At 46.1% G+C, this 14346-nt stretch overlaps 1 protein-coding gene across 3 annotated transcripts; it reads right to left on the reverse strand.

Moving 5' to 3' along the window:
* Positions 1-5070: 5070 nt before the first annotated feature.
* On the reverse strand, positions 5071-8673 carry LOC123092313 (probable pre-mRNA-splicing factor ATP-dependent RNA helicase DEAH3). Of its 3 annotated transcripts, XM_044514053.1 has the most exons (7): positions 8274-8665; positions 7839-8026; positions 6607-7691; positions 6122-6247; positions 5797-6035; positions 5593-5711; positions 5071-5511 (listed from the first exon to the last, which is right to left on the reverse strand). In XM_044514053.1, exons 1-7 carry the CDS (start codon positions 8559-8561, stop codon positions 5391-5393), a joined length of 2166 nt encoding a protein of 721 aa, XP_044369988.1. In that variant the 5' UTR covers positions 8562-8665; the 3' UTR covers positions 5071-5390. The 3 variants fall into 3 exon arrangements, with proteins under 3 accessions (XP_044369988.1, XP_044369989.1, XP_044369990.1); XM_044514054.1 differs by lacking the exon at positions 8274-8665 and having other exon boundaries at positions 6607-7739; XM_044514055.1 differs by lacking the exons at positions 5071-5511; positions 5593-5711; positions 5797-6035 and having other exon boundaries at positions 6129-6358; positions 8274-8673.
* Between the last annotated feature and the right edge of the window lie 5673 nt (positions 8674-14346).

Below are 14346 nucleotides of genomic sequence, written 5' to 3' on the forward strand. Positions count from 1 at the left end.
GAAGTCACCTGAAGACTTACCACGAGTGATTGGGCGAGGTCTGTGTGACCTTAGCTCAAGGAGAATACGGTGAGGACTGTGTGTCCGGGACTGTGTGTCCTCAGGTTTAACCTAGCCGCTCCAACCAGACGTACAACTGAGACAGCAGTTGGAACTGGTCTACCAAATCATTGTCTTCACCAAGCTTACTGGTTCTATTTCCTCAACTCTTTCATTTCCTCATTTCAGTTGTTGTGTGCTTGTTCATATCTGTTTGAAGACTTTGACTGAAGACTTTCTCAATTTCCTCAGTTCAAGTTCTTTAATCTGTCCGTCTTCATCCTGTGTTATCCTGTGTTCACGCTTTCTGTACTTTGTGCTTGTCTTCATTTCATCATGATGACTATGCTTGTGTTCTGCTATGTTTACTTTTGAGTACTTATTTCGATGCAAGTAGTTCTTCACTAAGGAATTTCCTCACCAGCAAAGTCCTCAATGAAGAATTCATAAAAATCGCCTATTCACCCCCCTCTAGTCGATATAACGCACTTTCACCGTACAAAGAAAGCCACATAATTGGAATATAGATCAAAAGAGTATCACAATTCAACCGATGGACATAGTTCTAAACTAAAATTACTAAAAACAGAAATAAAGACGAAGAGGGTCGAGCTTCTTCACCACTTCCTCACTGCTTCTTTGCCCTCCCGATCACCAGTGCAACTGTAGCCCTCCATGAATGACAGTCATGTCGGCCTGGTGTGCCCTTGGCCACTTGGCCAAGCACGAATGGCGACTATGTTTGATTCTTTGTGTGACTTGCTCTAGCTGACGATGGCGTTGATGCCTCCATGTCGCCGTGGAGCACGTCGCCTTGATGGTGGAGCTGAGCTGCGAAGGTGCTCAAGTCGATTAAGAACATTGCCAACGCCACACACGCGTTGTACACGCAACAGGGCGATGAACCATTTTTTGTTGTAGCTACCCATTCAATATAGAAGAATTTAAATTTAAGAATCAAAGGTTCATAATATAAAAATATAACTTCTCGACTTTTATACACTTCTATTTTTTTGGAATGAACACATCATTCAGTTTTGCATACAGAGTACTAAAGATTTCATCGAAAACTTATAACAACTTGCCAAACAAAGGCCAATAGAAAAAGGAATAGAGATATAACAAGCATAATATCCATGATTTGATTGAAAATAGCATAAACTTTTCGGACAATTTGGCAAAGAAAAAATTCATATGTATGAAATACGTATGTGGAATTCCCTAGAATTTCATGTGATTCAGTAAACAGAATATAGATTCCATGATTGCTAGATGATCCGTAGGTACTGATGAAGAGTGAGCTGATAATGGAATTGTTCTTTGATAAGGAGGAAACTTATGATTAAATGCTCCAGAATGGAAATGAAAGAATGTCCACAATACCTAGATTTAGTCAGATCCAATTCAAGGGATTTTATAGGTTTATTAATCAAACCTTGGCAGAAGAACTCGACAAGTCTTCAACAATTAAAAATCCAGATGATGAAATTGCATTTTAATTAATTGAGAAAGACCAATAGCTATGCAGACCACCTGCCACCTGCCAGGCATGGGCCGCCTCACCACCACCACCCACAACGGCCCCAACCACCAATGAGGCACCTGTTGGGGGTAGTCTAATTTAGCAATGGAAAAGAGGGTGTGGACGTCTCTATGGAACATAAAGATACCCTAAAAAATTAAAGTGTTCCTTTGGAGATTGGCCCATGAAACCACACCAACGGTTGATATCTTATATCACCGAAATATGTCCACCACATCTGTATGTGTGTTCTGTGCAGCACATGGCAGTTGGAAACATGCCCTGATTGATTGTGTGATGGCCGGGAGTGTTTGGTCCTTTTGTTTGGAAGAAACAATGAAATCCATGATTGACAATTTGATGATGGATGCAGAAAACTGGCTATTCATAATGCATGACACGCTACCACATGGGAAATTCCCTCGCATGGTGGTGACTCTCTGGTATATTTGGCGGGCAAGAAGAAAAGCTATTCATGAAAATATCTTTGAGAGTCCTTTTGCAACTAATTCTTTTGTCAATTATTTTTTCAGAGATCTTCAACTCATTGACAAGCAGACCCCTGTTCTGTGGAATACAACTCATGCAAGACCGACAGTATGGCTGGCTCCACCAGATGGTTTTATGAAAGTTAATGCAAATCAGCAGATGCAGCAGTATCTAGAGAAGATTCGCATGGCGCTGTAGCAGCGGTTTGTCGTGACCAGAGTGGGAAGTTCAAGCACATTATGGAACCTAAAACTTTGCAGGCTTTGGCGATTCGGGAAGGGCAAGCACTAGCTTCGGATTGCAAGACGGTGGTGAATGACATCAAGATGATTTCGTCAGCAGAATATGGTGCCATTATACATGAAATAATAGAACGAACTGGTAGCTTCATTTTCTGTAATATAGTTCATGAGTTTAGGAGCTCGAATTTCTTTTTTTTTAGGGTACGCCAATGGCGTACCTTAGCTTTATAGAAGGGAGAAAATATGTACAAGAGATTACATGTCGCTAGTTAGGAGTCACAAGCCGACCCTAACCAAGCCTCCACACCACTCCCTAGCTCTACGCGACTACTCTATAATTGGTTGTCCTCCAAAAGGTCCTGCCTTGGCCCAGGTCCGCAGCTCATCAAAGATTGAGTCTACCGTGTTCCATTCGTTCTTGATCGTGCCCTGCCGAAGACCCTTGCATTCCTTTGCTTCCATATCGTCCAACATATTAACATCATGAAGGTGTCAAATCCTTCCCGAGACTACTTATGAATTAGCTTTCTCGTATCCTTCCACCACTGCACCAATCTAGAGTCGTTGGTTGGGCAAAGGTCGGACGTCAATCCCATCCTAGTAATGCAGCGGAACCACACTTGCCGCAAGAACACGCACTGCAGCAAAATGTGGTCAACTGTATCCTCCTCCTGGTCACACATGTAGCATTTGGATGCTTGGTCTTGCAATCCGTGCCTAGCTCTCCTGTCTGAAGTCCAAAGATGATACTGCACCGCGAGCCACATGAATAACTTGCATGCAAGCGGTGCCCAACACTTCCATATTGCTCCGAAGCAGTGAAATCTGACTCCTCCCTCGCATAACATCTTGTACGCAGATGATGCAGTATAGACTCCAGATGTGTTCCAAGCCCAGATTGGGCAGTCCTCGACCTGAGCATCCAAATGAACTTCCAACAGAATCTCCCAAAGTCCGATGAACTGGGTGAGGCCCTCAGTGCATAGCTCTCCCACGACATCATCCATCCATGAATGCATGTGCATCGCATCCAGCACAAGTCTCCTGTTTGTCACTTGAGTCCGCACCTTTGCCACGACCAAGGGTGCAAAATCTTTAATAGCTCCTCCATGTATCCATCGGTCTTTCCAGAACAAGGTCTTGCTTCCTGAGCCAACTTCCCATTTGACTAAACTCCCAAAGGCTTGGTCCACCTTTTTGTCCGCGGTCAAGTTGAGGCCTTGCCACGGTCTGGAATCATCCATGCGTCTAAGCCATTCCCATCTTAGTCTTAAGGCGATGTCGTGTTTAGACAAGTCTATAACATCCAAACCTCCCAAGTGCTTGGGCCTGCACACCCTATCCCATGAGACGACACATTTGCCTCCATTCACCGCCTCGGTTCCGGCCCAAAAGAATGCCCGACAACCCTTGTCCACTCTCTCCAGCGCCCATTTGGGTGTCGCCGCTATCATGAGGTGATGCGTAGCGCGCGCCCTCATTACTTGATTGACAAGAATGAGCCTCCCTGGCCTCGTCACGAGACCCATTTGCCATCCTGGCATGATGTGGAGGGCCGTGTCAACAATCGGCTGCCACTCTGATCTTTTGAGTTGCCTGATGCTAAGCTGGAGCCCAAGGTATTTGCATGGAAATGTGTCAATTCTCCATGGCAGCGCAGACTTCACAAGCTCTTCATCCTCATTTTCTGCTCTGATCAAGATTGCCGCAGATTTGGAATAGTTCACCTTGAGCCCTGATGCCACTCCGAATAAAGCAAGGACTTCTTTAACGAACATAAGGTCTGGCCATGCTGGTTTTATGAAGAGCGCCACATCATCAGCATACAGGGACAAGCGCTGCATTGGACTATAGCCATTGATGGTACTAAGCACTTGTCCTCATGCGCCTTGGATATGATTGCCGTGAGCCCGTCCATGGCAATAACAAAAAGCAAGGGGGATATCGAGTCCCCTTGCCTCAGCCCTTTAGCATGCATGAACTTGTCGCCGGCACATCCATTTACTAGGACCCTCAAGCTGGCAATGGTGAGGAAGATCGCAATTCAAGAAATCCAGCGCTCCGAGAATCCCTTGGCTCTTAACACCTCAAACAAAAACGGCCACGCCAGCAAATCAAAAGCTTTTGTTATGTCAAGCTTTTTTGTTATGTCAAGCTTGACCATCACTCCCTTGGCTTTCCTCCTATGCAGCGTGCGCGTCATTTCTTGAATTCTCGGAGCGCTTTAGAACTTGAGTTTCAAGGCTCACAATCTCACAAAGCACGCTTTAGAACTTGAGTTTTGTGGCAATGTTTGGTTGGGCCAACCTAAACGTTTTGGACTTTGAATAAAAAAAGTAAAAACCAGCGAGGCACCTCCCGTAGGAGTGCACCGAGCCCCCACCATCGGAGGGGAGCACCAGGGGAGAAGAGGCCATATCATTAATCATTAGAAGCTTCTTGTACATATGAAATTTGATGGTGTGCTTTGTTTAACTTGCATGTCATATATTATTACTTTAACATAGGGTCAAAGTTAACCTTTATTGCTTTAACATAGGGTCAAAGTTAGCCTCGAAAAACGCATTGGACCCTATACACATGAAAGGAGGGAGTAGGCCAAATACGCATAGCACACGTACAGGGCAGGAAAGGTAAACAGTGGCTGTATCCTGAGAGCATGTAGTGGCATTTCCTGTATCCATATCTAGACAAATCTACAAATAATTCGGGATGGAGGGATTAATTTCCTGACTAGTTACACAAGTTATCTCAAAAGACAGTAAACACAGTACGATGTCAGCAATTCCATGAAAACTAGCCAAAAGGATGCTGAAGTACAAAGTAAACAACAGCGTTTGATACACCAAAAATATGAAGATCGACACATAATTAATGTATGATGACCTACACCTTCTAAAAGAGGGAAAACAAGCATCTAATTCATAATGCAGTAGCAGAGGGACATTTGACATATGTCGTATATAGTGATTTCACCGTCCACAATACTGGAAAACTACGACATGGAAGATATCATGACAATGGTGGAGGCCAACAACAGTGATGTCCAAAGCCTTTGGCGGCGCTGCCATCCAAGGGACCAGAAGAATGACATCAATTCAGTTCCTACTAGCAGCTCTTTCCCTCTCCCTCTTATTGTGTAGCCTCTCAAGAACACGCTTGGCCTCACATGATGGGAAATTGGTCAGATCATAGTACTGTGGAGCTATATCGATCAGCCTGGGAACAGAATACAGAGAAAGGTCAACATTGTCAATCAAATACTCAATTGGACAAGTTTTACTTTAGACAAGGACTTACCACTCTCCACGGATATCGGTGACTGTGCGGATGAAATTCCTGGTGGTCAAAACATATTCATTGTAGATGACCCACTCCGGCTTATGGTCCATGCAATTCGAGGGATGAAGATGGACAACCTGGCAAGGAAAGAAGGGTGAAAAGCTGCAATACAATACTCCATAATAATAAGGGAAATAAAAGAGACAAAATCAGAATACCAACCTGATTATCCTTAACGGTCAAGTAATGCCCAGTTCGCTCCAGATGAGCAACCTGCATAAAGTACCCTGAAAGCATTGCTTTCCTGATGTTGACATAGTACTCGCGACTGTTGAAGTCTGTACTGCACATCTTGAGGTTGAATCTGGTCATGATGCGGACAAGTTGTTGTCTAACATTATCAGCAGACTTCATCGCCCGGGCATTGACAAAATTCTCATAACACCATGTAGGATCCTCATCTGCATAGTGAAGGAAGAGTCTGTTAGCCCCCAATAAATTGCAGTCAGGCCAGGTGTAGATTTAATGAGAATGGTAATAGGCTTACTGTTTTGCTTGTATGCATGGTACACGTTCAAAAGTGTCAGATGATCCCCATCGATGTGCCCAAATCGAGCCTTCGCCTCATCAGCAGCCTTTTGTGCCTCCCTAGGCCGGAGAAAGCAATTGGGTACTAGACAAAGGATATGGTAATAACAGACGAAGCCCACGGTTGGTCAGCAGATGCAAAGAGGCGAGACGATACCATTTGCTTTGTCAGAATAACTCAACATACAGCAACTATCTGCATCAGCCTAAACTGTATGATCATTTTGATCAATAGCTCTACAAGCCAGGTGCGTGACAGTTGCTGGTGACAATATACAAAATATACAAACAAGAGAAAATAGAAAACATGCACTAGTCTGCATGCTAGAACCATGGCAACTTGCTTGCACACACTGGTGCAAGCAAAACCGTGCATGTGCATAACAACATGATAATGTAGTTGCAGAGATGCAATTTGGAGAGAGGAATTGCTAGTTGACATACCTGATAGCATGGCAGATATTGAGAGGATCTCATTTGAACAGTTGTACCTTGGACTGATGACAAGCATCTTTGACATCTGTGGGTCTAAGGGGAACTCACTCATCATTTCACCTAAAGATGTTAGGTTGCCTTCATCGTCGAGTGCCCCCAAATAGTTCAGAACTTCCAAGGCCCTCATTAGAGTTTCGGGTGCAGGAGGATCCATGAAGTCAAAATGCACTAAGTCGTCAATTCCAAGCTTCTTCAGAGTAAGAACTGTATTTGCCAGGTTTGACCGAAGAATTTCTGGGTACGTCTGCGGCTGTAAATCACCATTAAAACTCTTTTCTGTGTACAACCTGAAGCACTTCCCAGGCTGTGTTCTTCCAGCACGACCGGCTCTCTGATGCGCACTTGCCTTGGAAATTGGAGACACCAAAAGGGATTCCACCCTTATCCTTGGATTGTAAACCTTCTGTTTGGAAAACCCTGGATCTATAACATACACTATACCATCGATGGTTAGGGATGTCTCAGCAATGTTTGTGGACACAACGATTTTCCTTCCAGCAGGACCTTCCTCTTTCAATGGAGGTGGAGCAGGGTCAAAAATCTTCTGCTGCATTGCAGGGGGGAGAGTAGAGTACAATGGCACGACTTTAACTGGGCCAACCTGATCACCCATGTTATTAACTTCCTTGTTTATTTTCCGACACGCATCCTCAATCTCCTCTTCTCCAGTAAGGAATACAAGGATATCACCAGCAGGTTCACACATATGTATCTGCACAACTGTCCTGATAGCAGCTTCTAGATAGTCCCTTTCTGGTTCCTGAGTATAGAAGATCTCAACCGGATGAAGTCTACCAGGAACCTTCATCAATGGTGCACCACTGAAATAACCCTGAAACTTCTCTGCCTCAAGAGTAGCACTCATGACAACAAGCTTCAAGTCAGGCCTGTTCTTTAGAACTTCCTTCAGAAGCCCAAACAGAACATCCGTTGCCAATGTGCGCTCATGAGCCTCGTCAAGAACAATCACCTTGTACCTCTCTAAAAGTGGGTCTGCCATTGCTTCTCTCAGAAGCATACCATCTGTCAAATATCTGATAGGAAGCAATAGTGTTCAACACAACATGATTAGATCAGAATACCTAAAAAAGCAAAAGAAACATACACTTCATATCAATCAGCCAAAAGGATGGTGCAACTGATACTGTTCTTCCACGAAATACAAGAACCAAAAATCTTACTTGAGAACAGTTTTGTGACTGCTGCAATCTTCGAATCGGATACTGTAACCAACTTCCTCCCCGATTGTGACATCCATCTCCTCCGCGACACGCCGAGAGACCGACATTGCAGCAACCCTCCGCGGCTGGGTGCAGGCAACCATAGAGCGGTTGCTCAAACCATCAGCCTCGAGCACAAATTGGGGGATCTGTTCCACACAGAACAAATCAATCATCAAAACAAATCAACCAATAGGAACAGCGACCTCATAATGACCATATCACCCTAGTTATGCAAGCCCACAGAAGCATAAACCTAACAAATCCACCCATAGGACCAGGTATCTAGCCTCTAGAACACCTCCTAACTTTTCAATCCAAAAATTGAGGGCACAAACCAACAACCTGAGCAACACATACATGGGGGCGTATCGGATATAGGTGCAGATATCATACCTGAGTGGTCTTGCCACTTCCGGTTTCTCCGACAAGGATGAGGGTCTGGTTGTCGCGGAGGACGCGGAGGAACTCGTCCTTCTGCTGCCACACGGGGAGCGTGCGGCGCTTCTCGAGGATCTCCAGGTACCGCGCCGAGTAGGGCCGGCCGTTCCACCGGTTGATGGACGGATTGGCCGCGGCGGCGGCGGCGGCACCATTGATGCCGGCGCGGCCGAGCTTCGCGGATACGGAGGTCTCGTCGACAACGTCGAAGAGGCTCACCTTGCGCTTCCGCTCCGTCCCCATGGCGGCGGCGAGAGGGGTCGCTGGTGCGCGGAGGAGGAATAGGCGGGAGAGAGGGCCGGGTGGGGAGGCGAAACCCTAGCTCCCGTTTCTGGAAGAGTCGCCGGATTTATATTTGTGAATTGCGCGATTATTAGGTCGGCGTGGCGTGAGGCTGCGAGATGGGACTCCGCTCGCGTGGTAGCGGGTTTCCGTGCTTTTCGTGTACCAGCCTGGAAGGCGCCCTTTTGGATCTTGCACTTGCAGCCCCGGTCGCGTTCGTTTTCTTTTTTCCGTTTTTTTTTGAACCAAATCGCGTTCGGTTCCTGAACGTGAAAAACTTGGTCTCAGGCTCGATTACGTTTCGCCAGAGCTACTCACTCAAACTAGGTCTCCGGCTCGATTACCGTGTTAAAAAAAAAACAGGTGGTAAAAATCTCATGTCAGATTTTTGGACTTTGCAGGCGACTGAAGCACAAATCAAGCAAGGGAGGACACGGAGCATAGATGGAAGAGTCCAGACCCAAAATTTGTTAAAGTAAATGTTGACGCTGCTTTTTATCAAGATGCAGGTGCAGGAGCAACGGCCGCTATAATCAGAGATGAGAAGGGGCAATTTCTAGCTGCTCAATGCAAATACAATGATTGTGCTTTAGATGCTACGGCTATGGAGGCTAGGGCCATGCGAGATGGCCTTCAATTTGCAAATTCATTAGGCTTTAATCGGGTTGAGGCTGAATCAGACTCCTTGAAGTCATTCAGTTCTGCACAGGACAAACACAATGATGGGATGCATCGGCAGCAGTCTTTGCGGAGTATCTAGATACTGTTACATCAATTGGGAGGGTCACCTTCAAGCATTGTTTTCGTGCGGCGAATACCGCACCTCATGAGCTAGCTAAGTATAGTTTTTGTAATAAAATGTCAGATGGTTGGACTGATGAACCACCTGCATGTATCGTCAATAGCCTTGTGAACGATATAATTTTGATCTGAGTAAATAAAGCTAGCCATAATGGCCTTCCCTCAAAAAAAAAAGCAAGTGAGATCAAACATGTCAACACACGAATTCGTTTGGCAAAAAAATCCGACATCACGAAAGCCCTCCTTTCCCCCGCTGCATGTCTCTTATCCACATTTCTCTCACATCGTGTCGCCTACTCCCCAACCACAACGCCGCTCCATTGCATCTCTCCTTGCTGCGGGATATGAAGGAAGAGAGACTGGCGTTGGTCGGCTAGCCAAATGTAACGGTGGCAGCGGCGCCCTTTTGGGTCGGCCCATGTGCGTGGCGGAGCGCCCTTTTCTCGGTTTCCTCTTTTGTTGTTTTTCTTTTTTCTTTCTTAATTTTTGTATTCCAAAAAATGTTTATGGTTTTGAAAAATGGTCATAATTTTTTTTAAATCCTTAAATTTAAGAAACTTTCATGAATTTAACATGTTCATGCATTTAAAAAAAGTTCACAGATTTGGAAAAATTATACCAAATTCGAAAAAATGTTCACTAATTTTGAAACAAATCTTCATAAATTTCAGGAAACGTTTGCCGATTTGAAAAAATATTTACAAATTTATAACTATGAACATTTATTGTATTTGATGAAGACATTTTGATTTGATGAACTTTGTGAATTTTTTGAACAAATTTTGAATCGGATGGCATTTTATGAATTCAATTAATATATTTGGAAATTAATTTAAAAAAATCAAGAAAATATGATGAAAAATTTTAATCGTGATGAGCATTTTTTGAATTTGATGATCATTTTTTGTATTTATGAACACAAAATGTTCACAATTTTTGAAAAATTATTCTAAAATTAGAAAAAAAACGTGAAATGAAAAATAAAGGGAAGAGGAAAATTAAAAACAAACATGGACAAAAAGTAAAACATAAAAAAATGGTCCAAAACCGCAAGCGGGAGAGGGATCCTGCGCTGGGCCGGCTCAGTTCACTGTTGGTCGACATCCGTGGACAGCTAGGCCGTCATACCGCCGTAACCCGAAGCGGCGATGTCCTGAAGCCCGACCCACGGAATACCACATTATGTGTGAAGCGGGCCCCGATGCTCCTGCGAATCAACACGGTCGCCCTCCAGCCGGCCCACCACCATGTGACCCCCTCGTGTGTTAAGTCTAGAGAAGATTTTCCAAAAAAATTAAGTCTAGACTCTAGAGACTAGATAGAGGCGACCAATGGCGCCTAACATGCTTCTATGGGGAGGCAACCAGAAGCTTGAGGTACAAGACGTGGGAGACTATGAAAAGGTTGAGAGGGGAAAGTACCCTGTCGTGGTTATGTATTGGCGATTTCAACGAGATACTTCGGCAGGAGGAACAGTTGGGTCCTAATATTCGGGACAGTGCTCAAATGGAGGGTTTCAGAGATGCGGTGGATGTATGTGGCCTGGCAGACATTGGTTATATGGGTCTTGATTGGACGTTCGAAAAACGAGTGGCTGGGGGGCAATTCTGCAGAGTTCGGCTAGACCGGGCTTTGGTTTCGCCAAGCTGGTCTAGCATGTTTCCTTTTGCAACCCTGGAACATCTAATAGCAGCCAAGAGTGATCATAGCCCGATACTGCTCAAGACTGATATGGAGGCAGGTAGTCAACGATCTTTTGGGAATAAACCTTTCCGCTATGAATGTGCATGGGAAACGGACGAGAGGTTCAGAGAGGTGGTTAGCGAAGCATGGGATGGGAGAGGACCGGTGAGGACACTAACTGAATTAGCTAGCAAGTTGCATGATGTCTCGACCTCTATGTCACGGTGGAGTAGGATGACTTTTGGTTCGGTGCGCCAGGAGATGAGGGGCTTGCGCCGGCAGCTTGCGGATCTCCGCGGCGACCCTTTGCAGACTGGACCACGGGAAGAAGATAAAGGTGTGATGGACCGCCTTATTGAGCTAGCATACAGGGAGGAAGTCATGGCAAAACAACACTCTCGCATCACATGGCTAGCGGAAGGGGATAGCAATACAAGGTTTTTTCAGCGGAAAGCTAGCGCCAGACGGGCTAAGAACATGATCGTTAAACTGAACCGTGATGATGGATCGGTGTGCACGGACCCGAGCGAGTTGGCTGCTATGGCTACGGAGTTCTACAAAAACCTCTATGCTTCCGAAGGAACTATTGGCATGGAGGAGGTATTGTCTCACATACCTACACGTGTAGATGGAGACATGAATGCCCGTCTCAATGCTGAGTACAGTAAAGATGAAGTTAAGGAGGCCCTCTTTCAGATGTTTCCAACCAAGGCACCGGGCCCAGATGGCTTTCCCGCGCATTTTTTCTAGAAACACTAGGACTTATGTGGTGACGAGGTTACAAGGATGATCATCCGAGTGCTTGATGGAGCTGATTCATCGGAGGAGATCAACAACACGTTCATTGTTTTAATCCCCAAGATCTCCAGTCCAAAAGTTTTAGGACAGTTTCGGCCTATAAGCCTTTGTAATGTAATCTATAAGATTGCATCGAAGGTCTTAGCCAACAGGCTGAAGCAGATTCTCCCCGATATCATCTCCGAAGAGCAGTCTGCGTTTGTCCCTGGACGCCTTATCACAGATAATTTTATCACGGCTTACGAGTGTTTGCACTATATGAAAACCAGGAGGGTGAAGGGAAACAGGTTTTGTGCACTTAAGCTAGATATGATGAAGTCATATGATCGCCTCGAGTGGCCGTACCTGAAAGCGGTCATGATTAAGTTGGGCTTCAGCCCCAGATTTACAGAGACCATTATGAGGTGCATTTCTTTGGTTTCTTTCTCCGTTCTGTTTAACGGTGGCAGTTTGGAAGGTTTCAGGCCTACACGTGGACTTCGGCAGGGGGACCCGATCTCGCCTTACCTTTTCCTGCTAGCTGCGGAGGGATTATCGTGCCTTTTGAAGTCAAATATTGGGGTTCAGGGAATGGCAGTGGCGCCTGAAGCCCCTTTGGTTAATCACCTACTCTTCGCTGACGACAGTCTATTTTTTTCGAGGCAAACGATGAGGCTGCTACAAGGGTTAATGGACTGCTGAGAGTATACTGCGATGCTTTGGGGCAGAGAATAAATGTGGAGAAATCATCAATCTTTTTTAGCAAGGGGGTTGCAGATTTGGTAAGGGGAGCAATCATGAATATCCTTGATGTGCACAATGAGTCGTTAACTGAGAAGTATTTGGGTTTGCCATCAGATGTGGGCAGAGCAAAGGAAGGATCTTTTAAATATTTGAAAGACCGAATTTGGAAACATGTTCAGGGTTGGATGGAAAAGTGCCTGTCAGCGGGAGGGAAGGAAGTCCTCATCAAATCTGTCGCCCCGGCCATTCCAACATACTCAATGGCATGCTTTAAGCTACCTCAAGGTTTATGTGAGCACATCAACAGTTTGATACGTAAATTTTGATGGGGGAGTAAAAATGGTGAGCGGAAAACAGCATGGGTGTCGTGGGAAACAATGTCAAAACCAAAATTTATGGGCGGCCTGGGTTTCTGAGATATCTAGCTATTCAACCTAGCTCTTCTTGCCTGGCAAGCGTGGCGGGTGATGCAGCAGCCGGATTCCCTTAGCGCTCGCATTCTAAAAGCTCGTTACTTCCCAAATACAGATTTGCTGAACGCCACACTAGGCAATGCTCCTTCACGGGTCTGGCGGTCACTCTTGGAGGGCCGTGACATTCTGTCTTTGGGGCTCATCAAGAGAATTGGCACCGGAGCAACTACGCATATTTGGAAGGATAACTGGTTGCTGAGAGATTACAAGTTGAGGCCCTTTTGCGCCCGCTCAACGAACCCGCCGGTGCTGGTTTCAGAGCTAATCAACTCAGCCACAAGAGCATGGAACCGACAAGTATTATCTGAGCACTTCATTCCTGCTGATGTTGAAGCGATTCTCAATATACCGATTAGTACCAGGCAACAGGAGGACTTTTGGGCGTGGCACTACGACAAGAGAGGGATCTTTTCGGTCCGATCAGCTTACAGGATGATTTGTGCCATCAAAACACAACGAGAGAATTGGCTTGAACATCGTCCGGGTCACTCTAACGTGGCTGCAGATAAAAACTCTTGGTCTCAGCTATGGAAGGTGAAGGTTCCCTCAAAGATAAGAGTTTTTGTATGGCGGTTGGCGCATACCTCTATGTTGGGGAACGTTGCAGAAAATTAAAATTTTTCCTACGGTTTCACCAAGATCCATCTATGAGTTCATCTAAGCAACGAGTCAAGGGAGAGAGTTTGCATCTACATACCACTTGTAGATCGCGTGCGGAAGCTTGCAAGGTGATGATGTAGTCGTACTCGACGTGATTCGAATCACCGATGACCAAGTGCTGAACGGACAACACCTCCGCGTTCAACACACGTACGGGACGGGAGACGTCTCCTCCTTCTTGATCCAGCAAGGGGGAAGGAGAGGTTGAGGAAGACAGCTCCACCGGCAGCACGACGGCGTGGTGATGGTGGAGAGGCAGTAGTCCGACAGGGCTTCACCAAGCACACAACGGAGGAGGAGAGGTGTTGGGGAGGGGAGGGCTGCGCCTTGGAGGGTGGTTCGGCTGCCCTCCCCTCACCCCTCTATTTATAGGGGGAAGGGAGAAGGGGGCCGACCTCCTAGAACCCATCTAGGGGGAGGTGCGGCGGCCTAGGGGAGAGGGGAGAGGGTGGCTTGCCCCCCAAGCCAAGGGGGGCGCCCCCTCTAGGGTTCCCCTTCAACCCTAGGCGCATGGGCCCAAGGGAGGGGGGTGCGGCCAGCCCACCAGGGGCTGGCTCCCTGCCCCACGCAGCCCATGTGGCCCCCCGGGAGGGGTGGCCCCTCCCGGT

Source organism: Triticum aestivum, chromosome 4B (genome assembly GCF_018294505.1).
Source record: "Triticum aestivum cultivar Chinese Spring chromosome 4B, IWGSC CS RefSeq v2.1, whole genome shotgun sequence".
Classification (NCBI taxonomy): Eukaryota; Viridiplantae; Streptophyta; class Magnoliopsida; order Poales; family Poaceae; genus Triticum; species Triticum aestivum.

What these genes read in the sequence shown, in the direction of transcription:
- LOC123092313 (XM_044514053.1), bottom strand. Translation starts at nt 8,561, where the DNA reads ATGGGGACGGAGCGGAAGCGCAAGGTGAGCCTCTTCGACGTTGTCGAC. An exon ending in AATATCTGCCATGCTATCAG is followed by an intron (nt 6,248 to 6,606) that starts GTATGTCAACTA and finishes TCCTTTGTCTAG; the next exon opens with TACCCAATTGCTTTCTCCGG. An exon ending in CCATGCATACAAGCAAAACA is followed by an intron (nt 6,036 to 6,121) that starts GTAAGCCTATTA and finishes TTCACTATGCAG; the next exon opens with ATGAGGATCCTACATGGTGT.